We start from the raw sequence: 27,246 nt of genomic DNA, 5'->3' as shown, positions 1-27,246 counted from the left end.
CAGTCAAATCCCAAAATACACTGTTGTACTCAAAACATATTGGAAGTAATTCTATAAAACCTTTTCTTCATATAAAGCTTGATTTGCACATAGAAAAAGCATGCTTATAATATTTCATAGGCAGAGTCAGCTTAGACACTAGGCAGACTATACATCTCCATAGGGCAGCACAGTTTGGAAGTGGCGCCAACACAGTAGTCAATGTGCCTATGGAAGATATTGGGGCCAGCATGAGGCCTTGAGCATGCATGGATGCTTAAGATCCTGTGATGAGTGTTGTGTAGATATGCTGACTGGAGCATTGGTGTCACCTAAAGGAAATTAGTAAGGGAATGGAAGCCACTGAAGACCACAAGCAGGGAGGTGTGAAAGGCAAATACAGAATAAGGGAAGGGGGAGGGAAAGGAGGAAAAATTAAATAAACTTGGAACACTTGGAAAGAAAAGGAGTGATGATGAACACCACAGGGGGAGGGAATAGAGAAGGAGAGAGATGGTGAGGGAGGGGGGGGAGGAGGAGAGAGATGCTGGACACCATGGGGGAGGGAGTAGGGAAAGAGAGAGATGCTGGATACCACAGTTGGGGAGGGAAATAGAGAAGGAGAGAGATGCTTACCTCAATTTAATAATATCTGATATTTTTCAGATTTATTTATTGAAAACAATGTTATTTATATCAGAGCTTAAGGATCCCTTTTTGCTTAAAGATATTTGTATCTTGATGTTGTGTCTAACTATATACTTGCTGTCTTTGCTAGGCTGCTGCCATTACTTCAAATGTGTTGGATACTCTTGGAAAACCTGGTCATTTCACACTTTTTGCTCCTACTAATGATGCATTTGCAAAACTTCCACGAGGAGTACTAGAAAGGATCTTGGGTGACAAAGTGGCCTCTGAAGGTATTTGAATAATGCTGCAAATATATGCTGTATTACCGCAGCAATGATTTAATTATAGCTACAGTTGAAGGCATTACGTTTTTGAGCTCCAGTGGGGTAATTCTATAAAACAGGTATAGGTTTACTTAGGCCAGGATTAGGTTTACTTAGGCCAGGATTCTCTAAACGGCGCCAATCACATGTCAATCACGTGATGGCGCCGTTTAGAGAATCACGCCTACGGCAAAGGTAGACACTAGAAATGTAGGCCAGGGTTTTCAAGGTTTACATTTCTGGCATCTACCTTTGACGTGAATCACACCTACATAGGCACTTCATGGTGCCTAACGCCACTTCTGGCATTAGGTACCATAAAGCGCCTCTGGAGGCATGATTCTGGTGCCATATTTTTAGGCACTAGTAGAGCCCATAAATTTTCTTTTAAGTCCGCTTTTACATGGTGTTTTGGACTTAGGCACCAGTAGTCTGCCTAATGGCACCTAAGTTAAGGTATAGAATATGGGCTATAGTATTTAACTTTTAAAACTCTACAGACTAGTGTTCCCGCTTTCATAGACAGACTTCTAATACCATATGATCCCCCAGAACCCTAAAATCCATCCCCCCAAATATACTCTTAGGGCTCCTTTTACTAAGGTGCGCTAGTGTTTTTAGCGCATGCACAAAATTACCGTGTGCTAAACCGCACGCTACACTTCTAGAATAGCGCCATCTCATTGCTGGCATTAAGGTCTAGCGCGCGCGGCAATTTAGCACGCGCTATTCCATACGTTAAGGCCCTAATGCACCTTAGTAAAAGGAGCCTTTTATGTTCCGTCACTAAAAATAATTGACACCCGTAGGGGTTCTATCTTTTCGGTCATTGCTCCTTCAGTTTGGAACTATCTCTCTCTATACATCAGAAGAGAACAAAACATTGATAAATTCAAGAGTAGTTTAAAATGCTTTCTTTTTAAAGATGCCTACAACTGATTTATCCTTTCTAATAATCTTTATTTTTTTTTTCTCTCTCACAATACTTACCTTGTCATGCCTACTATTTCTATCCATTTATGTACTCTTTTCTCATAAATTGTAGTTCTTCCCTTTTGTTTTCTCGTCCTCCTCCCCTCCAGATTTGTTTGTCTCATATGACTATGGGCTTCTTTTATCAAGGCGCGCTACAGGGGTTAGCGTGTCAGACATTTTGTCACGTGCTAAACCCCGCAGCAGCATAAAATCCTAACACCTCTTCAATGGAGACGTTAGGTACTAGCGTAGCAGGTGGTTTAACGTGCGGTATTCCGCGCATTAAACCGCTACCGCGCCTTTGTAAAAGGACCCCTATGTTTATTATTTCTAGTTTGTTCCCTAATTAATATTTTAAACTTTTACTGTACAACGCTTTGAATTTTATGTAAAGCGTTTAATCAAATTTTAATAAACTATGAAACTATGAACTCACACTTTTTCCACGGGGGTTACATTCAGGTACTGTGGATATTTCCCTGTAACTAATGGCTTCAAAATCTAAGCTTATACCTGAGGCAATGGAGGGTTGAATAATTTCTCTAAACAAACCACTTATGGAGGTAAATGGACAATACTTGGACATGAAGAGCGTCACCAGTGGGGTGCTGCAGGGCTCGGTGCTTAGACCCGTGCTCTTCAACATCTTTATAAATGACCTGGACATTGGTACGACGAGTGAGGTGATTAAATTTGCGGACGATACGAAGTTATTCAGAGTAGTGAAGACACAGGGAGATTGCGAAGATCTGCAACGTGACATAATCAAGCTCGAGAAATGGGCATCGACATGGCAAATGAGGTTCAACACGGATAAGTGTAAAGTGATGCATGTCGGTAACAAAAATCTCATGCACGAATACAGGATGTCCGGGGCAGTACTTGGAGAGATCTCCCAAGAAAGAGACTTGAGATTTCTAATCGACAAGTCGATGAAGCTGTCCATACAATGTGCTGCGGCGGCGAAAAATGTGAACAGAATGCTAGGCATGATAAAGAAGGGGATCACGAACAGATCGGAGAAGGTTTAGTTATTTAGTCATGAATTGAATATTTAATATAAGAAAATTGTATTTTGAATGAAAGTGGCACTATGTTTTGTTGAAATAAGGGTTAAATAATTTGCCAGTGGTTTCAGGGAGCCATAGTGGGATTTGAACCTGGATCTCATGGTTCTCAGCTTGCTTCTCTAACCATTAGGCTTTTCTTTCTCTGAAGAGCTGGAAATAAAAGATAGTGATATTAAAAAGCAAGTATGTGACCAAAATTAGGTACAGACCACATATGTGAAAAGCCGTGTGCCAGTGTAAATTAGCTCTGTGTCCCTTGAAAAAGCTGTGTGAAACGGGGAACCCCTTCAATGGGGCTCTTTCAGGGACTGATTTTGAAGACTTCAATGAGGCTTTTTATGGATTGATTTGCTTTCAATGCTCTCGAAGTTAAGTCAACTGTTCCATTTCTTTCTCGAGTTTTCATTGTCCTGTTGCATTTTGCATTGCACATAGAGCACAGTTTGGCCCTATTATTCTATGGGACAATTCAGTTTAAAGGAGGTTTTGAACTTGTTTGATTCATTTGGGATTTTTTCCTGTATGTGGAATGTTTTACACCTATGGTAGAAAGAGAGTCTGCAGTATTGAGCTGTTGCTAACAAATTGCAGTACTATCATTTTACTGAAGTCTTTTTCTCCACAAATTTACATTACATTTGTGATTTCTATTCCGCCATTATCTTGCGGTTCAAGGCGGATTACATAAGAATTGTCATAATGTTACTAAGTACATAAGCGGATTACCTTAGAATAGGAAATACAAAGGGTTAGTTTGAACATGGTATTAGTTTGAGCGTTTTAGGTTTGCTAAGGAGTAGATAGTATTGTAGGTGAACCTTGGGAACGGATCTGGATGTGTTATATAGGTTTTATGTATTTTTTGAAGAGCATGGTTATTGCTTCTCTTTTGAAGGTTTTGTAATCTGTGGTCGAAGACAGCAGATTGGTGAGTTATCTGTCCAGTTTTGCTGCTCTGGTGGCCAGTAAGTTGTCATAAAGTTTTCTTTGTTTGACATTTTTGGTTGGCGGGTGTGTGAATAGTGTGTGGGTTCTCCTGTGTCTGGTCGAGGTGGATTGAATTAGTCGGTTGTTCCAGTAAGTTGGGCTGTCTCCTTTTATAGCTTTAAATAGTAGGTATTCTTGCCTGTATTGGGAGCCAGTGTGAGTCGTGGAATGCCTCTGTGATGTGGTCATATTTTTTCAGTGAATAGATGAGTCTTAGGACTGTGTTTTGTATTGTTTGTAGTTGTTTATCATGGTCGCTGGGCAGGGGAGGTATAGTATGTTGCAGTAGTCCATTAGGCCAAGGATTAGAGATTGTACCAAAAGTTGGACTTGTCTTCTGTCGAAGAATTTTTGAACTTGTCTTAGGTTCCTCAACGTAACGAATGATGTTTTATTATTTTGTTGATTTGTGGTTGCATGGTACAGTTTCTGTCAATCAGTACTCCAAAGAGTTTTAGCGTGGGTTGAATGGGGTATAAGATTAAGTTTATTACTAGGTTTGTTTTTGTGTTCTCTCCTCCTTTGACAAGTAGTAGGATATCTTTGGGGGGATTTTCTGTTTAGATTAAATCCCCCAACCATGCTAAATGTGCAACATTTGACCGTATAAATTAATGTATGAACAAATAAAATGAGGCTGTGGTGATAAGCATAATAGAAATAAATGCCTAGGTCATTAGAATATTGGCCTACAGATTGGAGAATGACCTGGGGACAAATTTTTCCCCGTCCTCGCGGGAACTAATTTTCCCATCCCATTCCGTAAAGTTCTTTTCTTGTCCCTGCCCCATTCCTGCAATCTCTGTCCACATCTGTCCAACCGTCAAAAACTTTAAAATCATAAGTGTTCGAGGCTTGTGCGGTTAAGGCAGAGTTTATAGGAATGGGACAGGAACAGAAACAAAACTCATAGGGACGGGACAGGGAAATTGAGTTCCTGCGGGGACAGGGACAAATTTATCCCTGTGTCATTCTCTACTGCAAATCTTTAACAGCAAGTGGGGAACACGCCTCACATGATTAATAGCAGTTCAAGGTGAGTCATATTGAGATACAGCATGCATTTTCTTAGAGTCTGTTATTCAACAGGATTTATCCCATTGCATGCAAGAACCAACCAGATAAATCTTCACATTTATCATTTTTTCTTATTAAAATACATTTAAAATTGACGTTGTAGAACTTAGAACACTCGAACATCACACCTAGAATATAGCCTCAAAGAAAGAGAGTTCACTAGGGGAACTTTATTGTGGCATCAGAATGCTGTGGATGTTTTTGCTTTTGAAAACTAGGAGCTGTCAAATGATTGACGATAAACACTACAAGCAGGATGTCTGGAAATCTTTCCTGCAGTAGTATCTCAGATAGTGGTTTATAAATAAATTCCATGAGCACAATGGTTTTCAGAATGCAATATTCTTTCAAATAGAAACGCTGCTATCAGGATATGTCAAAGATTTTACATTTTCAAGTAAGGGTTACATGGAGATCAGGAAATGGCGTCACATATCTCTAAATATAGCACTACAGAGGGGCATTTTCAAAAGAACATCCGTGTCTAAAAAACGTATCTCTCATAGCCATATTCAAACTGGAAAAATGTCAGGATCTCCTGTTCAAAAATGTGTGAGAAGGATGTTCTTGTGCTAAAAATGTCCAAAGTAAACAGCCATTTTCCGAAATGAAACATTCAAAATAGGGAGTGGGGAGGGGGGTCATTAAACATGGCAACATAGAAACATGATGGCAGATAAAGGCCAAATGGCCCATCCAATCTGCCCATCCGCAGAAACCATTATCTCTTCCTCTCTCTAAGAGATCCCATGAGCCTATCCCACGCTTTCTTGAATTCAGACAAAGTCTCTGTCTCCGCCACCTCTGCCACCACTAACCCAGATTCCAAGTACCTAGCAAGATTCCAAGAAGTAAAACAGATTTTATGCTGCTTATCCTAGGAATAAGCAGTGGATTTCCCCAATAACGGCCGATGGACTTCTCTTTTAGGAAATTATCCAAACCTTTTTTAAACCCTGCTAAACTAAATGATTTCACCACATTCTCTGGCAATGAATTTCAGAGTTTAATTATACGTTGTGTGAAGAAATATTTTCTCTGGTTTGTTTTAAATCTACTACTTAGTAGCTTCATCACATGCCCCCTAGTCCTAGTATTTTTGGAAAGAGTAAACAAGTGATTCACATCTACCCTATCCACTCCACTCAGTAGTTTAGAGACCTCAATCATATCACCCCGAGTCATCTCTTCTACAAGCTGAAGAGCCCTGGCCGCTTTCCTCATAGGGAAGATATCCATCCCTTTTATCATTTTTGTCATTATTCGCTGTACCTTTTCTAATTCCGCTGCATCTTATTTGAGATAAGGCGACCAGAATTACACATAGCATTTGAGGTGCTGCTGTACCATGGAGCGATCCAAGGGCATTATAACATTTTCATCTTTGTTTTCCATTCCTTTCTTGATAATTCCTAACATTTTATTTGCTTTCTTAGCTGCCACCACACATTGAACTGGGGGTTGTCAACATATCCTCAATGATGACACCTAGATCCTTTTACTGGGCAGTGACTACTAATGTGAAACCCTGCATCATTTATCTATAGTTTGAATTCCTCTTTCCTACATATATCACTTTACACTTGCTCACATTAAATGTTATATGCTATTTTGATTCCGAGTTTCCTAATCTCACAAGATCCTCTTGTAATTTTTCACAATCCTCTTGCAATTTAACAACTTTGAACAACTTTATGTCATCAGCAAATTTAATTATCTCACTAGTTATTCCCATCTCTTAATCATTGATAAATATGTTTAAAAGTAGTGGTCCCAGCACAGACCTCTGGGGAACCCCACTATTTATCTTTCTCCATTGAGAATATCGACCATTTAAACCTACTCTCTGTTTTCTATCTTTCAACCAGTTCTTAATCCATAATAGGACATTACATCCTATCCCATCACTTTTTGATTTCCTCAGAAGTCATGAGGTACTTTGTCAAATGCCTTTTGAAAATCCAAATACACAATATCAACCGGCTCACCTTTATCCACATGTTCTTTCACCCCTCAAATAAAGGTAGTAGATTGGTGACGCAAGATTTCCCTTGACTAAATCCATGCTGGCTTTCTCTCATTAATCCATGCTAGTAATAATAATTTAATAATAATTTAATTTTTATATACCACCATACGAAAAAGGTTCAAAGCAGTGCACAACAGGAAAAGTTGATCCATACAGTGCAAATAAAATAACATACAGATAAAACAGGCAGATATAATTAAAATACATTAATTAAAAAACGAGATAGTTTAAAACAAAACGCATTAAGATATCAACCTATCAAACAGATGTATCAATAACAATTTTCTAAAATCAAAAAAGGAAGTAGCCTCTTGCTTATGTATATGGTCTGTCATTTTGTTCTTTATAATAGTCTCCATCATTTTGCCTGGCACTGACGTCAGACTCACCAGTCTATAATTTCCCAGATCACCTCTGGAACACTTTTTAAGAATTGACAATAAGTTGGCCACCCTCCAGTCTTTCGGTACTATGCTGGATTTTAAAGAAAAAAATAATAAAAGTACTGCTTTACTTGCAGAAATGATTTTAAAAAATCACTTTCTCTGCATGCTCGGTGACAAATAGATCACAGAAAAATAACAACTTATATCCAGGGCTAATAAAAATATTCTCATACTTTTTGTGCATATGTATCTACGCAAACATGAAAAATGAAAATGTTTTGCATTTTCTATTTATTTCAGCTCATTGAACCATGGGGGGGGGCTTTCCCAGTAGTTTAGCATCAGGGCAATGCCCTGGGCAATGCACTGAGTGAGTTCATTTCCCAAGCCAGATGTTGTACACTGGGTCAAAATGGGTTTAAGGGAAGCCTGAACAATTTCTCACAGCCGGATTCAAGGACAATGTGTGCATAATTACATTTTCCAAAGGGAGAGTATTTGCCTGCCAAAAGACCATCACTCTGAAGCCTTGAAAGGAGAGAAGAAGGAAATAAACTATGGTTAAATAACCCAGTGTGACAATCCAGTCCGAGTTATCCAGGATCCCTGTGCACATTCACCCAAACACTCACAGTATAACAACTTTAGAAGGTACACCAAAAACTAGGGTTACCATATGACTCCAGAAAAAAAAGAGGATGGATTGAGACCTTGGGTTTTTCTTCCATTGCTCACAGTACTGAAGAGCCTGAAAATCCAAAGTGCTCGAGGCACTCAAGCAAACCATAATCTTTCATCCAAATGACTGACCATCACCCCCCCCCCCTTCCCATTTCCGCCAAAGCTGTGACACTCCAAGCAGAGCCCCCAAACTACACTCACAAAACAAGTTAGGAAGGAAGAGGCGGGACTTTTTCACCCATTACCCTTCCTCCCCCATTACCCTTACTCCCACCTGCTTTCCCTCGCAACAGAAAATCCCTTGCCAAAATTTCTCACTCCCTGCTCCCACACCTAACTCCTTCCACTTCCATTGCCCACCAATTTAAACCTACTAAACTCTTCCCCTTACCTATTCACCCCCACAATTAACTCTATCCACAACTTCCATCTCTGCCTTATGATTAATGTGTGCTCGGCCAAGTTAACGAGTCCATGGTCAAGCCCATGAGCATTTCTTCCCAGAGCTCTACTCCGACCCATTGGTAGGAAAATCTTCTCTCTCTGAGACTTCTCCACTCAGGGAAGTCTCTTCTTCAGGGATCTCTCTCTCTGGGACCTCTCTGAATCACTCCAGACTAGGGCATATAATAATAATAATAATTTTATTCTTATATACCGCCAAAGCCATAATAGTTAGAGGCGGTTTACAACAAGAAGTGCTGGACAATCAGGGAATAAAACACAATATAAAATCATCAGTGCATACATACAATGTGAAAGTAAAAAAAGTAAAACCTTAACTTACCTGAGTCCTGCCCCTCTGACTTAACAGGGTTGCATTACTTCCCTTCTTGTAGCTCAGTTCTGAGCTGCAGAGCTCTGTGCAGTCTGGGACATGTTTACCCCCTTTTGGGCTAGCACCTGCTGCTGCCCATATAATTGCATCCTTAGTGAGGGAGAACCCCTTACTCCCTCACACCCAGGTAATTGTGAATGAAGGTTCATAATTCTGGTTGCCACCCCATTCTGTTGAGCTGGAATAAAGGGGTATAATGACACTGGACCAATATATATATATATATATATATGCTGTATATATTTATTTAAAAAGCATCGAATGATATTTGTTTCCTCTGTTTATCTTCATAGCTCTGATGAAGTACCATATTCTCAACTCTGTCCAGTGTTCTGAAGCCATTATGGGTGGTGGTTCGTATGAAACTTTGGAAGGAGATTCAATTGAAATGGGCTGTGATGGTGACAGCATAACAGTGAATGGAGTCAAGATGGTTAAACGCAAAGACATTGTGACCAGCAATGGTGTCATACATCTAGTTGATCAGGTGTTGATTCCTGATGCCGGTGAGTAGCAAAATTAATCTGCTTTAGGAGAAGTATTTAATGGAGGTATAAAATGTAAATTTTTTATGATGGCACTTAAATTTAGATACCAATAGTGCATCTAGGTTTTGGAATAGTAGCGCTGATGTGCAAAAATTGGAACCAATAGTTCACAGTCATGCATAAATGTTAGGAGCTATTCTGTAAATAGTGCACCTAAATCAATTAGGGCTAGATTCTATAAATGGCACTCAAAAATGGGTACTGGAAAAGATCAACGCTAAGCACGATTGTATAAAGAGTATATGTTCTTTAGAGGATCCCACTTATGTCCGGATTCTCTAACCAGGCAACCAAATTCAGAAAAAAAAAAAATCCCGTTGAAATTACATTTTAACTGAGTTTCAAGACACCTAAAAAAATCAGCAGTGGAATCGTGCTTCTGTGGATGCCTAATGCCACTGTGAGCATGGCTAACATCAGAAATCTCTCAAAAAAACCTGGCAAAAATATTATACTCACACCCTTTAAAGTTAAACTAAACTATGTCACATGCTGAAGAGAATTTACATCACGCTTGGGGATTCTCAGAACGCTACCCTGATGGAATAATACAACGTGGCAACACTCCTCATTGATTCCTCCACATCGTATGTAGATTTTTTTGTGCAATGTTGTAAATCTTCATGGCCAATATTGTGACTTATTCTTTACGTGTTTTTCTCTTTGCAATATTTCTCTTTCCTTCTACTTAAACTCACTTATTTATATTCATAATAACATTATTTTTGTTTCATATTTTTATTTGTCATGTTCATCTTAGCATAAGTTAAATGTAACTTAGCTTTGCCCGAGTTCATAATGCCGTTGTACAGATCCATGGTGAGACCCCCATCTGGAATACTGTGTACAATTCTAGAGGCCGCATTATCGAAAAGATGTGCGGAGAGTTGAGTCGGTTCAGCGAATGGCCACCAGGATGGTCTCAGGACTCAAGGATCTCCCGTATGAGGAACGACTGGGTAAGTTGCAGCTGTACTCACTCGAGGAACACAGAGAGAGGGGAGACATGATCGAGATGTTCAAATATGTCACAGGCCGTATCGAGGTGGAAGAGGATCTCTTTTTCCTTAAAGGACCCACGGCAACAAGAGGGCATCCGTTGAAAATCAGGGGTAGGAAATTTCATGGCGACACCAGAAAATATTTCTTCACCAAAAGGGTGGTTGATCGCTGGAATAATCTTCCATAATAGGTAATTGAGGCAAGCAGCGTGCCAGATTTTAAGAAAAGATGGGATTAGCATGTGGGATCTCTTCATGGAGGTAGTTAGGGGGTGGGCCATTAGTGTGGGCAGACTAGATGGGCCATGGCCCTTTTCTGCCGTCATGTTCTATGTTTCCATGTTTCTATGTTGTTGCACTGGTCCTCACCAACGCGTTTCAATTCTTCATCAGAGCGGGGTAGATGCCGCATCTACAACAAACAAAATGTATTATAAAATTATCCAAATAAAACTGGAAATCTCAGTTTTATTTGGATATTTTTATAATACATTTTGTTGTAGTTGCAGCATTTACCCCGTCCTGCAACAACATTACAAAGCTAAGTTACATTTAACTTATGCTAAGATGAACATGATGAACAAAAATATGAAACAAAAAAATGTTATTATGAATATAAATAAGTGAGTTTAAGTAGAAGGAAAGAGAAATATTGCAAAGACAAAAACACGTAAAGAATAAGTCACAATATTGCCCATGAAAATTTACAACGTTGCACAAAAAAAAATCTACATACGATGTGGAGGAATCAATGAGGAGTGCTGCCACGCTGTATTATTCCATCAGAGTGGCGTTCTGAGAATCCCCAAGCGTGATGTAAATTCTCTTCAGCATGTGACATAGTTTAGTTTAAATTTAACATCAGAAATGGCAATAGGCGATCTAAAGTGCCTACGGAGGCGCAATTCACTTCATTGGTAGGCGCCAGAAATGTAGGCCTACATTTTCGGTGCTGGTAGGTGCTTCCGTAGGCACAGTTCCAGCGCCATTTGTGAAGGTGCTGTCTTTTTTTTTATAATGAGATTTTAATTGATTTTAAATTATGTGATCAATTGTCACGTTGATTAGAGGCAATTAAGCCAATTAAAAATGACACCTTTAGGGGGCCTGTTTATAGAAGTTGGACCTAAGTAAATAAGTAAATATAGCTTAGTAACTTTGTTGAATGACCTGCATTACTAGATCCTTTCTAATATGACTTTTTGAAGTCCCCAAGTATGGAAATGCTTCTTTTACCTATGGTAGATAATATAACACAGGCTTTAGATCATTCTTATATTCCTGCTGGATAGTTCTGCTTCATTTGACATTCTTAATCAGTCCATACTTTTGCAACATTTGGAATCATTTGGTCTGTCTGGCTCAGTATTTTCTGGTTTCCTTATCTCACCAATTGGTTCCAGTAGGTGCATTTGGATTCTTCATATTCCACATTATATCCTTTAAGCACTGGGGTACTGTACCGTAGGGTTCTGCATGATCAGTTTTACTATTCAATCTTTACTTGATCTTTCTGCCAGAAATTCCAGGATCTAAATATCCATTACTAACCCTATGCTGACAACATTCAGTTTTTCCTCTTATTTGATTAGTCTTTGATGTTGCAGCTCGTAAACTGTACAGATGTTTTCAATCTATGCAGTCCTGGATGGCAGCTAATCAGCTATCTTTGAATCTCTCTAAATCTGAAGTCATTGTCTTTAGTCGTTCACCATCGTTCACCAGCATTTGATGTTTTTACAAACAAGATAAGCAGCTTACTATTTCAGAGCAGGTCTGATTTCTTCCCTCACTATGTAATATACAGAAATAAAACAAAAAGCAAAAGAGATAAGGTAATACCTTTTTTTATTAGACTAACTCAATGCATTTTATGATTAATTTCTGAAGGTAACCCTTCTTCTTCAGATCAGAAATAAGCAAATGTTGACCAATATCAGTATATATAAGGAAACCATGAAAGCATTTCAGGGATAATTTCACAGGAAGAGGGGTGGGTAAGCAGGAGACAGAGTGATGACAAAGCAATTTTAAATGTCTTAGTAGTGGGAAAGAAAGCCCAGATCTTTGAAATTAAAATGATAAAATATTTTGATACCTACTAGACAAAACTGAACAAAGGACTTACGTTCTTGGATTATTGGCTTATTTCTGATCTGAAGAAGGGTTACCTTTGAAACTCATCATAAAACGCACTGAGCTAGTCCAATAAAAAAGGTATTAGCTTATTCCCTTTGTTTTTTTATTGTATTTCTATATATTACCTTGGAAAGTGGACTGACATGGCCACCACACCATTTCACTCTCTTGCTATGATATTAAGGTGGTTGTTCAGCCTGCTTGAGGCTTTTAAGTAGGCTGAATTCCATGCTATGATATGTGTGTCATCCAGAGCTTGATTTAAGTGAAGTTTGATCATTGCAACACACTTTTATCATGGGATATTTCAGATACACCTAAGGCTTAGCAGTTCCTACAAAATGTTACTGCTTGTTTCTTGACAGGCACTCTGATGCACTACCACACGACGCCATAGCTGAAGGTTCTGCATTGGCTTTTCGTGCAGTCCTGTATCAATATTTAAGACCTCTACAAAATGTTCTCCATTGTATCTTTCCATGATTTTCGAAAATTCACAGGCCAAGCAGAGAAGTGAGATCCAAGGGAACTCCGTATCTATCCCATCTTTGGCTAAACCACATTTTGCTGAAACGAGATCCGGTGCATTCTCTATAGTTGCTCTTTATGAATTTATGCTTCTAACTTTGGTCCCCTTTTACAAAGCCGCAGTGGCAATGTTGCTGTGTTAAATGCACAGAAGCCCATTTAATTCCTAAGGGTTTTGGTGCAACATCATCACTACCGCCAATTTGTAAAAGGGGCCCTTTGAGAATTATGATCATAAATTCAGGAAGGACCCCTTCCTTCCCCTTCTCCACCAGTTCTCACTCCTCTGGGAAGATAATATATGCTCTCATCAGACAGAAACTCTGCATGAGGGTACAGCAATACTTAAAAAAAAATGTTAAGAAGCTTCAAAGATATAGAAAACACCTTTAAAGTTTGAAAAAAAGAAAAAAAAAGTCAGAGGGAAATTTAATAATCTCAGGTTCTAAGCTCCATACAAATTTTCCAAAACTTCCTATCTATTATGGACCATACGATTGTCTTTCACATTCCAAGCAGCCTCTAATTGCATGTTAGATACATATGCCTCCATCTTGGCAAATTTTGCTTCCAAGCAAGTCAATTTTCCACCCTACTCAGATAATTTAACCACTGTCTCCTTGGAAAAATTCACATAATTGAGTTAAGATTGTTTCAGGGAATCCTCAGTTCTAGTAACCATCAACCAAATATCCTTCAGAGAAATATCCAACCCTGAAGAGGCAGACACAGACTAAGAAGAATTCCCCAGTTCCCGAGGAATTTAAAGGAAGGAAGGGGATAGAGGGGTATAGATAGAAGATTACTGCAAAGGTCCTGAACCTGTTGGACCACTGTGTGAGCAGACTGCTGGGCACGATGGACCTCAGGTCTGACCCAGCAGAGGCATTGTTTATGTTCTTATATTCTTATTCTCCATGGAAAAATTTGAGATAGGCTCTCATGGGAATAATTAAACACTAGATAGATCATCTTTATAAGGAGAACAACCTCCCACTTCCTTTACTACATTAGTGAGTTGAGCGTGTGGGGTGAGGCCTAGTTCTTCTATGCAAGCTCAAAGAGATTTCATTTGGATAGGAAATTCTCAAGATTGGGGGAAATCACTAGTATTTCTTATGATCTAGCATGCTGATTCACTCTTCCAGTCCCTTCCAGTTCCTTTTTTATTATCTCTTCTACATACCTGAACAAAGATGAAAATAACCTCTTATGCCTTGATCTTCAGGTGCTCTGAAGAGGCATCAGATAAGTTTTCCCCTTTGGTCATGCCCACAAATACAAATGGCCACACACCCAACACCATGTCCTGTAATAAGGCCCTTAAATTTAGATGATATTAGCTGAGTGCATCTTCAACATTTCCTGCAGGATTGCTTGTATAATCATAATCTCCCTCCTCAAACTGGAACTTTACAATTGTGATAGAGCTCTTCTAACAGGCAAATTGTTCTCTGCTACCCTAAAAGTCTATGGGGCTCATAATAATAAAAAAAACCCAAAAAAACTGTTAAAAAATCAGTACTTGGACGATCAAAAAGACAGATCGTTCAAGTACCGATAATCAAAGCTGGTTTTGGATGTATCTAAAACCAGCTTAGGCCTTTACCCTGCTTCTGAATGTCTAGAGCGAAAAGAGGCGTTTTTAGAGGAGGGGAAAGGGCGGGAGGTGGGCTGACCTAGACATAGTCATACAGCAAGTATAGCCAAAACTTTAATGAGATTGGCCAGTCAGAACTTATACGTTTTGACTTAGATCAAGTCAAAACAGGTATAAGTTACGAATAGGGGCTGCTGAGCTGATCGCGGCTGCCGTGATCAGCTCAGCAGCCCCAGCAACCTGCCCACCCCCCACCGCAATGATCGTGGAAGGAGAGATGCCTAATCTCTCCTGCCGTGATTGCGATCCACCCCCCCCCCCAAAACCCCAAGCCCTCCTGCCGATGCGCAAGCCCCCGAACCCCCCAAACCCTGAAAATAGCGGCAGGAGGGAGCCCAACCTCTCCTACCGAGGCACAGACCCGAACCCCTGAACCCTGAAAATACTGGCAGGAGGGAGCCCAACCTCTCCTGGCAAGGTGCAAGCCCCTGAACCCTGAAAATATTGGCAGGAAGGAGCCCAACCCCTCCTGCAGGAAGGCAACCCCCCAACTCCCCTCAAATACAGGTAGGAGGGATACCAGGCCCTCCTACCCATGGCGCATCCCCCACAACCCCCCTGATCGCCCTCCAGAACCCTCAATCAACCCTCCCGAACTCCCGAATAGCCCCCTAACCCCAACACCCCCCAACCTCCGACACCCCCCTCAACTTACTTTAAATTGGATGGACGGATAGGTCCTAAGCCCAGCCAGCAGGCAGGCCCGCCATCATCTGAATGGCGGGCCTAGGGCCTGATTGGGCGAGGTGCCTAAGGCCCCACCCATAGGAGGGTCCTTAGGCACCTGGGCCAACCAGAATTGGCCCAGTTGCCGTAGGCCCCATGTGTGGGTGGGGCCTTAGGCACATGGGCTGTGTTGGCCCCATATGCCTAAGGCCCTGCCAATTCTGGTTGGCCCAGGCGCCTAAGGCCCCTCCTATGGGTGGGACTTTAGATATCTGGTCCATTCAGGTCCACCATTCGGAGGATGGCGGGCCTGCCGGGATTGGGACCCATACATCTTACCAACTTTAAATAAGTTGAGGGGGGTGTCGGGGTTAGGGGGGCCGTTCGGGGGTTTGGAGGGGCAATTGGGGGATCAGGGGGTCAATAGTGGGGGGTCAAGAGGGATGCACCATGGACAGGAGAGCCTGGGATCCCTCCTGCCTGTATTTGAAGGGAGTTGAGAGGTTGCCTTACGGCAGAAGAGGCTGGGCTCCTCTTGCTGGTATTTTCAGAGTTCGTGGGGTTCGGGGGCTTATGCCTCGGCAGCAGGGGTTGGGCTACCTCCTGCTGGTATTTTCGGTGTTCAGGGGCTTGCGCCTTGGCAGGAAGGGTTGGGATCCCTTCTTCCTGTATTGTCAGGAGGGTTGGGGTACCAGCAGGAGAGATTAGGCATCTCTCCTGTAGCAGTTTGCGGTAGTTAGGGGGTATCACAATGGTGGCAGGAGAAATTAGGCATCTTTCCTGCCGTGATCATTACGGAGGGGGTGGGATTCTGTAACCGGTGTTGCTTTTGACAGACGCCGGTTACAGAATCCAGCTTTTAGGCGAAGAATTGGCCCCTCTTTCGCCTAAAAGGTCTTGTTTTGGGCGTTTGGGACTTGGGCAATGTTTTGGTTGATAATGTGTTCTAAGGTTAGACGTAGTGGTGATTAAACTGCTGAACATAGAGGTAGCTTGAGAAAAACAGACTGACTCTGTATATTAACACACCCCAAGAGCAGAAACTGCTATGCAAAAATTTTTTGCTCAGAGAAATGTAACTCTAAAGAGGGAGAGGAAACCCCCTCTTGGACGAAAAAGAGTTTTATCTTCCAATCATTGCTTAATAGATGCAAAAGCAATTCCCACTCAAGGGTGCGAATAGTAAAAAAACTGAATAAATCTCTTAATATTGCTGTATGCTTTCAAAAAACTTTCAAACAACTTCAATTCTTGCATTCAGGTTGACACTGGACACTTTACAGTCATGAGGTTGAAAAATAAATAAAGATACTTATCAGGGTCCCGACGCGGCCCCGTTTCAGTATCTGCTTCAGGAGACCCCGTCTGATCAAAGCTGAAAAGGGTAACAACCATAAGACAATTCCAAAAAAGTGTCGTTCTTGAAATGAAACATCTCTGTGCAACAGGTTGCACAGAGATGTTTCATTTCAAGAACGACACTTTTTTGGAATTGTCTTATGGTTGTTACCCTTTTCAGCTTTGATCAGACGGGGTCTCCTGAAGCAGATACTGAAACGGGGCCGCGTCGGGACCCTGATAAGTATCTTTATTTATTTTTCAACCTCATGACTGTAAAGTGTCCAGTGTCAACCTGAATGCAAGAATTGAAGTTGTTTGAAAGTTTTTTGAAAGCATACAGCAATATTAAGAGATTTATTCAGTTTTTTTACTATTCGCACCCTTGAGTGGGAATTGCTTTTGCATCTATTAAGCAATGATTGGAAGATAAAACTCTTTTTCGTCCAAGAGGGGGTTTCCTCTCCCTCTTTAGAGTTACATTTCTCTGAGCAAAAAATTTTTGCATAGCAGTTTCTGCTCTTGGGGTGTGTTAATATACAGAGTCAGTCTGTTTTTCTCAAGTTACATTCTTTTCTGACTCCTTGGTTACTTTGTCCCTGCCATAGTGGGAACATAGAGGTAGGCCATTCTCAAAAAAACCCTCATTTTGGATGGGGTTTTTTTTTTTAGAATGGACATTTTGCCTGCTGCTACTTTCAGTGTTTAGGGGCTTAGGCCACAAGGGGAATTAGATGTTTTTTTATTATGCCCCTCTATTTTATAATGCATATGGGTGTCCATTTTGTCTATATAAAATAAGAATTTTTTTGACTTCTTCTATAGATGTTCTGCTATAAATATACCTTCTTCTCGTAAATTTGCATTCTTAGTTGTTTACATGGTAGACTCATAATTTACTTTGGGATTAAGCTCTTTTTTACTCCTAAATGTATTGAATGTTTAATATAAAAATATAACCAATGAAATATATAATAATCTTTTTTAATTCTTTTTAGCCAAACAAGTTATAGAGCTTGCAGGCAGTCAGCAAACCACCTTTACCGACCTCGTAGCTCAGTTAGGCTTGGCGGCATCTCTAAAACCAGAAGGAGAATATACGCTTCTGGCTCCTCACAATCGTGCTTTCTCTGGTATGTAGAATTAATGAAAATCATATGTTTGGCTGTTACTCACTGCCATATTGTATTATCTGATCCATGTATCTTCACGCAGATAGCATCTCAAATAATATCAGCCCTGTGGATCATAATTTTAATATCAAATGTGTCCTAAAGTACTAATAACCCAGTGAAGATGTTTTTAGTAATCATTTCATATGATTTTTTTCAAATATATATTTTTTTTATAAATCTATAGATGACACTCTAAAAACAGATCAGCGTGCCCTCAAGTTAATTATGCAGAACCACATTCTGAAGAAGAAAATTGTTCTGAATGAGCTTTACAATGGGCAGAACCTAGAGACTTTGGGCAATAAAAATCTCAGAGTCTTTGTATACCGGACTGTAAGTAAATCATTCCAAATATTATAAATTGTCATCTGTGATTATAAGATAGCAATAGATAAAGATTAGCTGCAACACTAGACATTCCAGTATGTGCCAAATTCCACCAAAGCTCTGTTCTGTAAATCTGAATTTTACATGAAGGCCTACTTTTGATTGTTGTGTCTTTTGAAGCCTTATTTGAATTTTAAATACCTATGCACGGTTTTTCATGTTTTAGGGCCCCTTTTCACTGAAGCCCATAGGAATTGAATGGGCTTTGGTGCATTTACCGTGGCAGTGTTGCTACCACACGCTTTGCAAAAGGGGCCCTTAGGGATTTTTCTCTTTGAATTTTTGTAACGTCTTATAATGTAAGTAAGACCATCATTGACTGTGCTAAACCTGGTCTCCCTGGGTCTCCGACTGGAAAAGGGGCGACTTCCCTTCCGCTTCCCCCTCTTCTCCTAACCCCCCCCTCCCCCTGGCCTTCCCTTGCTGATTGGTTCCTTCTCCTCCTCCTCCCCCCTCCCTTCTTTTCGCTCCGGCTTCGGCCGATTTGGCCTCGCTCCTCCCTATATGGGATCGGAGCTTGTTCTAACCTGTTACAGACAGTTCAAAATGCATTAGCTTGAGTACTATCTTAATTTGTTTTTAACATTTTATGTATGTAACAGTTTTGTAAACCATTTTGACATAAAATGGTAACGAAATTATTAAAATAAATAAATAACACTGATGGGGGTTGGGGGGTGGGAAATCATTCTGAATCTTTATCACCATTATTGCAAACATTGAATTGGCTTCCCATTGTGTACTGGAAAAAATTTAAGATCTTATTCCTAGTACGCAAAGCAGTTAATAATGAAGTTCCTGATTGTATAGCATCATTATTAAGAATTTATTGCTACTATTTGGTTTTTTGCCAGATTCTTGTGACTTAGATTGGTCACCGTGAAGACGCGATACTGGACTAGATAGACCTTTGGTCTGACCCAGTAAGGCTGTTCTTATGTTCTTATCTTGATCTTTGAGATCAATGAATCAATGCTTGTTGGATGTACCAAGTCATAAAAAAAAGTCCAACGCTGTAAAACTCATAAATGGATTTTTTTTCAGTTTAGGGTTCAGTAATTTTGAATGCATTATCTTTGAATAGGTCAATAATTACAAACACAGCACAGTTTAGGAAAAGGCTTATGACTTTTCTGTTTTCACTTGCATATTTCAGCGCTTAGGGTGAAGTATATATTTCATGTGATCAGGAAGATGATATAATGACACTCTATAAATATTGTATTAATTATGTTCATCTAGTTTACGATACTATACTTTTACTATGTACTTGCCCAGAGCCACACTGAGCTGTAGGGAGAATTAAACCCATATCCCCTGGCTGTTGCACTAACCATTAGGCTGCTCATTGTAGGGTTACCAGATTTTCGGAAACAAAAACCTGGATCCATGGCCCTGCCCCCCAGGCCCGCCTGACCATGCCCTATTCCGTCCGAGTCACACACACCCCTATCCCCGCCCCCAGCCCCTAGCTCCGCCCCAGCCCCTAGCTGAGTTCTACCCCTTAGCCCCAACCCCAGCCCCCAAACGAGCCTGTTTGCTCGTTGGGACGGCATCTGCTGGTGTGACGCCATGATGTCATATGGACGCACATGTGTGCCACATCACCGTGTTGCATCCGTGCATGCTCAGATGCCGTTCCGACTTTGCTCATTGGCATTGCCTATGTTGTTTCCGATGAATGCACATCTCTATTAGAAAATAGACTTGAAAAGAGGAGAATGAGAGGGGACATGATCGAAACATTCAAGATAATGAAGGGAATAGACTGAGTAGATAAAGACAGGTTGTTCACCCTCTCCAAGGTAGGCAGAAGGAGAGGGCACTCTCTAAAGTTAAAAGTTAAAACATAAGGAAGTTCTTCTTCACCCAGAGAGTGGTAAAAACTAGAATGCTCTTCCGGAGGCTGTTATAGGGGAAAACACCCTCCAGGGATTCAAGACAAAGTTAGACAACTTCCTGCTGAACCAGAACGTACGCAGGTAAGGCTAGTCTCAGTTAGGGCACTGGTCTTTGACCTAAGGGCAGCCGCAGGAGCGGTCTGCTGGGCACGATAGACCACTGGTCTGACCCAGCAGCGGCAATTCTTATGTTCTTAGGAAATCTAACAAGTGTTGCTTGTGATGAAGACAAAGGCAATATATCTGTCTGTGAATTTATTTAACTATTTTAGGACCTGTTTAAAATAAATTCATAGTATTTTGTTTTAAATATCATCTCTCTGTTTTCAAATGCAATGAAAATATGCTTTCTTAAATTGCTGGTACGCATAACTTTATAATGCTGATGCTGTTGCTTTTTATTTTGCCGTCAGTCCGTGTGTGTTGAAAACTCGTGCATGTTAAGAGGAAGCAAGGAAGGAAGGAACGGTGCTATTCATACGTTCAGGAAAGTCATTAAACCATCTGAAAATTCATTCCTCGACACTCTGTCACGAGACAAACGCTTCAGGTAAGAGGAACTGCCAGGGCAGGATTAAGGCATAGGCAAATTAGGCCTATGCCTAGGGTTACCAGACGGCCGGTCCTCTTTTTAGAGGACTGTCCAGGTGCCCGGAGGGATTTCCAATACCTGGCAGTTTATCAGGGGTTTTGGAAGTCCCCAAGCTCGGGGCTGAATCTGAAGGCCCTCTATGCATACGCGTTTGTTGACATGATGATGTCATATGCACATGATGTCATCGCTTCAACAGCTACACATGCACAGATGCCCTCCAGACGCAGCCCCGAGCTCAGAAAAGGAGACTGGAGATGGGGGTGGGACTGGGGGTGGAACAAGGTGAGGCTGAGGGCAGAATGAGGCCAGGTTGTCCACTTTTTTTTAAAGAGGAAATCTGGCAACCCTACATATGCCTAGGTCTCAATACTTAGGGCCCTCTCAAATGTGCTAATTTCATGGCATTTCAGGGTGAATTTTTCTTACTTGCTGCTCAAATTGGGGAGGCCTTATCCGCTCCTGTCCCTTCCCCCCTCTTTTCTTTCCCAACAAAATGCAGTCTGAGTCCAAGGTAAATCTTCTGCTAAGAGAAAGTTTATTGTAGGCTGCAGCATGGTTACATAACAATACACAATACAGTAATTATCACCAACATACAACTTAATTCCTACTTAGGAATAACAATGCTTAGCCCTAGCAATAGCTACTTATATATCACTAATTTCTACCCTGGCTAATAACTGCCCTAATCTAGACCCCGGGGGCCACACTATCACACAAAGTAGGGGAAGCTGGGGCAGCTGTTCAAGCCGTGCTCTCCTCCCACTTGGCCCGAGCTGCTGACCAAATTTCTTGGGCTTGCTGACTTGATCCCCTTTCATGGTTCAAGTGAGTGGGTCCTGCTGGTCACTTCTCAGGCATGCCCCTCCGTCCAAGAGGGGTTTCTCATTAGCCATCAAGGGGTAAGAGCCTCACTTTAGAGTGGCACAAATCCTAGTCCTCTTCCTCCTGCATGGCCCTCTCTCCACTGATGTTGTGGCCTTCTGGGTCACCAATCCTGCCTGCGGCGACGAGCTCGACCCCTGCTCTAGCGATTACACCGGCAGTGCACTGACATTCAGCACAGCCGGTGGGAGGGCAGGTGATCTCTTCCTCCTGGCGTGCTGCTGAAAAGATGGCTGCGCTGGGAGATGACCCAATTTAAAGAAGGCCCACCACTCAACTTGCTCTGCCCCCCCTTCTTCCCCTATTGGCTCTCTGCTCCTTTTCTATCTGCCCCGACCCAAGAGGCCCCTCCTTTTGTGGCAGGCCTCACTAATTGCTCCTGCCTCTTTCCCCTCTGCAGGATTTCCTCTGTACTCAGAATCACAGGTCTAAGGGAGATATTTATGGGGTTTATATATCAAACAGGGGGCCTTGGAGCCACCAAAGGGTTCATTCTGTCTTGACTGAACTCAATTAGAGTTGGTAGCTCTCTCTTGATGATGACATGTATTGCTTCTATCACGTAATCACTCGCTGTCCTCCCCGTCTTCCTTGTCCTCCCTGAGCAAGGTTCTGAGGTGGTAGGGGTAGCGGTTTCACTGGATGCTAAATAACTCGAAGAACTCTATCCTTGACAGGAACTGATTACTTTGATCTTTGATGACGGCATACATTTTCACTTTTTTTTCTGGTTGCTCCTTAGGATACACCTTTGCCACACAAATCTTGGTTCATGACTGCTTACTGCAGTTTTGTAAAAATAAAATAATAAATAAATATATCAATTTACATGTGAAAATCAGCTCTATTACACTTGTATATGGTACCTAATCCTTTCAGCTTTTTGTTCTAGATGATCTGATTAGCAGTTATGTGATTAGCAGATACACACAGTGGCGTAGCTAGGGTAGGAGGTGCCCACTGCTCCTTCCTACCCCCCACTACACTCTCCCGTTCCACGTACCTCTGTAAATCTTTGCCAGCGCGAGTGGCTTCTCTAGCATGCTACTCATGCCAGCATTGGGTTTCCCTCTGACATCACTTCCTTGCCCTGCAACCCGGAAGTGATTCAGAGGGGAACCAGGCCAGTGTGAGCAACAGACAGGAGAAATTGCTTGCGCTGAAGATATACAGAGGTATAGGGTGGGGGTAGGGATGGCGCAAGTGGGGCGTGGTGTGTCGGGACGGGGCGGAGAGGTGCCGGCTTCCCCACTGACACGGCGCCCAAGGCGCCACTGGAAACACTTTGAAATAAATCATATTAAAATGAAACTATGCATACCAACTAGTTTTTGCACTGCTAAAATAGTGTTTGCTTTATTAGATGGATTAGGGCAGTGTATCGCAAACTGTGTGCGTGCCGCAGCAGATTCCAGGTGTGCCGTGAGACATCAGCAAGGAGAGGCGCCAACTGACTGCCTACAGGATGTGCCTCTCGTGGCAAGAGTCATGCTCTGTAGGCTGTCAGCCAGTGTCAATGACTCTCCTCCTCTCCCTCATCAGTGAAGGGACAGGTTCATGTTTGCAGTCGGAGGGCCTCCACGCATGCACGGATGTCAACGTGATGATGTCACATATGTGTGTGACATCATTGCATCGACGTCCGTGCACTCCTGGATGCCTTCCGGCCGTGGCACTGGGTTTAGTGTGCCCTGGTGCCGAAAAGTTTGTGGGACACTGGATTAGGGATTAGGTGCTGTAGTTAAGGTTGAAGGCTCTGTTCAATAAACAGTAGGTGCTGTTCTGCATTTAGGACAGGGTTTTCGTAGTCTAAGTGAGTGAAACCACACCTAAAAGCTCCCCCTAATTATATCTACTTGCTGGTATGTGCCTTGGTGTAGACACCTACCTTGAAGTGGTAGATGCCTACTGAGTTAGGCGCCTACTAACATAGTAACATAGTAGATGACGGCAGATAAAGACCCGAATGATCCATCCAGTCTGCCCAACCTGATTCAATTTAAATTTTTAAATTTTTTCTTCTTAGCTATTTCTGGACAAGAATCCAAAGCTTTACCCATTACTGTGCTTGGGTTCCAACTGCCGAAATCTCTGTTAAGACTTACTCCAGCCCATCTACACCCTCCCAGCCATTGAAGCTCTCCTCAACCCATCCTCCACCAAACGGCCATATACAGACACAGACCGTGCAAGTCTGCCCAGTACTGGCCTTAGTTTAATATTTAATCTTATTTTTTGATTCTAGACTCTTTGTGCTCATCCCACGCTTCTTTGAACTTAGTCACAGTTTTACTCTCCACCACCTCTCTCGGGAGCGCATTCCAGGCATCCACCACCCTCTCCGTAAAGTAGAATTTCCTAACATTGCCCCTGAATCTACCACCCCTCAACCTCAAATTATGTCCTCTGGTTTTACCATTTTCCTTTCTAACTAATTAATTAAAATTTTTAAAAAATTGGTTTTTAATTGCACTTTCAATTAACAGCGCTGATTAATACAATTAAAAAAATTACTCCGCCCCCCCTTTTAAAAAGCTACATTAGACTTTATTATTGCCGGATGCAGTGGTATTAGCTCCAATGCTCATAGGCCGGCGATAAAAAAAAGTCTAGTGTGGCTTTGTAAAAGGGGGGTGCTTAGAACGGTTAGGCAGCCGGTGCCATTTATAGTCTGGGCCTTTTTTTTTTTTTTTCTAAAGGCAGAAAGTGAGTAAAATTTCTTTCTGAATATTGTTCAAAATGCTTCCATATTTGTATGATTCAGATCAACTTGGCTTGTCTGATTTCCAGTTGACATGATTGGACATCCTAAAATCCTCCATCAAAATGATTGGACATCTCCATCAAAACAGATTAGTATTAAGGCTGATGATATTTCAAATGCAGAGGCAGCAACATTTATTTATTTATTTAAAATTATTTGTAGCCTGCCTATCTACAAATCTAGGTGGGGTACAATATAAACATACAAAATCAGCAAATAACTAACAACAAAATGCAATAGCAATACACATTAAGAAAAAAAAAAATATATATATATATCTCATAAAACATAATAAAACATCCGCACATCTTTACACAATCATAAAATACATCTTCAAAAAGACAGTTCAAAACTGGTACCAACCACAGCTTATAAAGAGTGGAATTGTCCTAATCAGACTGATGACCACAACCTATTATAAAAATGTCCTTCTACTCATCCAATGTTCAATTCACTTTATTCATCCAATAACTCAATGACTCGACGTGTACATGTTTCGGCCGAACAGGCCTGCTTCAGGAGTCTTAAGAAACTACTGGGTTATAACAGATGGTGTTTTGATTACGTGAATGGTCTTTCAAGACAATGCTACGTTGTAAAAACTTAGGCAACAGTGCTCAAAGCTGAAAAAGGTCCCGGGCATTGAGCACTGCTGCTGAAGTTTTTAGGACGTAGCATTGTCTTGAAAGACTATTCAATTAATCAAAACACCATCTGTTATAACCCAGTAGTTTCTTAAGACTCCTGAAGCAGGCCTGTTCGGCTGAAACATGTACATGTCGAGTCATTGAGTTATTGGATGAATAAAGTGAATTGAACATTGGATGAGTAGAAGGACATTTTTATAATAGATTGTGGTCATCAGTCTGATTGGGACAATTCCACTCTTTATTTTATGTTTTTGAGTTTGTGATTTTGTTTCCCCTGTTTTATTCACGAATCATAGCCTAACACTAGAAGATAGAATCTCATACACCTACACAGCTGGTGCCAAAAGCACGTACAACATACACAAAAAAGGGATTTTGTGTCAGGATCTTTCAGCTTTAATTGACCAAATATTTCAAAGGCAGTACAACAATCACAACCACATTTTTTTTTCTGTTAACAGTATTTTCCTCAGCCTGATCGAATCTGCAGGATTAAAAGATATCCTAACAGAAGAAGGTGCATGGACTTTCTTTGTTCCAACAAATGATGCTTTCAAAGGTCTGACAGATGCAGAAATAGAAACACTTAAGAGTAAGTACAGAAACAAATGAAAATCAAAGCTGCTATAGACAACCAAAATGATGTTCCATTTCGATAACATGTATTTATTTGTTTAGTTATTACACTTTATATTCTGCTAACTCTAGTTAGCAGACTATCCAGAGCGGATTACAAAATAACATCCATAAGAACAAAAGAGTTGTCATACTGGGACACACTAAAGGGCTGATTCCATATAGGACACCAGCCTCGGTGGCCGCCTAAGAAGCAACTGAGAATCGTGTACAGCGTCCTAAACAGAATCGCACCTGTCCTAAAGGACAAATGCCTAACTCCCTGATTCTCAAACCAGCGCCCAGCACCGGTTAGAGACCTATGTAGACACAGCCGACTGAGCTGATCATGGCTAGAACCTCCGATCAGCTGAGCCAGCAGGACACTCCAAAGCTGCTGCTGCTGGCTCAGCTGATTGAGGGCAAAATACCCTGCCACAATCAGCAGAGCTGACTGCAGCAGAGGACCTCTCCAATAGTACCCCCAAAATCGGCAGGAGGGATGCCTACTCCTTCCTGCCACACTGCCCCATCACAATTAGCAGGAGGGGTACCCCCCAAAACTCTGATAACCCCCCAACCATCAACCCACCCCAACTTTAACATACACCCCAATACTGCCCCCCCCCCCCGGTACCTTTTTGAAGAAAAGTCAACTGGAGGGATGCTTACTCCCTCCAGGCAGCAGGTCTACCTCTTCAAAATGGCAGGCCTTCCCCTTCCCGGTGCATCCTGGGATGCACCAGGGAGGGGCCTAAGGTCCTGAATGGCTCAGATGACTAAGGCTTCTCCCATAGGAGAGGCCTTAGGCACATAGGCCAATCAGGGCCTTAGGCCTCTTTCCCAGTGCATCCTGTGTTGCAATGGGCATGGCCTAAGACAGCCTTGGGCAAGCATAGGTGTCCCTATGCATTTCTCTAGACCTGCAAAAAACACTTAAAGTGTAGGCATCCTGCCTCAGGGAGCTTTTTTCAAAAAAGGGGCGCCTACTGCCGCCTACAGTCGGAATGCCCGTTTGTAGAATTAGCCCCTGAAGGTCCATCAGGCCCAATATTCTGTTTCCAACAGTGGCCAACCCAGGTCATAAGATCCCAAGGAGAAAAACAGATTTTATGCTGCTCATCCTAGGAATAAGCAGTGAATTTCCCCAAGATCATCTTAATAATGATGTATGGACTTTTCTTTTAAGAATTAGCCAAACCTTTTTTAAACCCTGCTAAGCTAACCGCTTCCACCACATTATCCGGCAACGAATTTCAGAGTTTAATTGCACATTGTGTGAAGAAATATTTCAGCACATAGTACAACACACAGTGACTCTCAAATATGTTAAAAATCTTTATTATGAAAGTTTTTTGAGACTGAATCAAGCAATATTCTGTGGAGTTAGTGATCAAAGTTTTTATAAAACAACAATGA

At 41.5% G+C, this 27,246-nt stretch overlaps 1 protein-coding gene across 3 annotated transcripts in view; it reads left to right on the top strand.

The window, feature by feature from the left end:
- POSTN (periostin) overlaps positions 1 to 27,246 on the top strand; it is a 137,849-nt gene that overhangs the window by 52,571 nt on the left and 58,032 nt on the right. For all 3 annotated transcript variants that reach the window (XM_033950367.1, XM_033950365.1, XM_033950366.1), the window contains exons 7-12: positions 758 to 899; positions 9,269 to 9,481; positions 17,854 to 17,988; positions 18,215 to 18,363; positions 20,732 to 20,868; positions 25,674 to 25,804. In XM_033950367.1, the coding sequence (XP_033806258.1) occupies positions 758 to 899; positions 9,269 to 9,481; positions 17,854 to 17,988; positions 18,215 to 18,363; positions 20,732 to 20,868; positions 25,674 to 25,804 (907 nt within the window). The remainder of the gene's footprint in view (positions 1 to 757; positions 900 to 9,268; positions 9,482 to 17,853; positions 17,989 to 18,214; positions 18,364 to 20,731; positions 20,869 to 25,673; positions 25,805 to 27,246) is intronic.

The sequence above is a fragment of the Geotrypetes seraphini genome, chromosome 6 (assembly GCF_902459505.1).
Source record: "Geotrypetes seraphini chromosome 6, aGeoSer1.1, whole genome shotgun sequence".
In the NCBI taxonomy this organism is placed as follows: Eukaryota; Metazoa; Chordata; class Amphibia; order Gymnophiona; family Dermophiidae; genus Geotrypetes; species Geotrypetes seraphini.
This window is presented reverse-complemented; position numbering and strand designations above follow the sequence as displayed.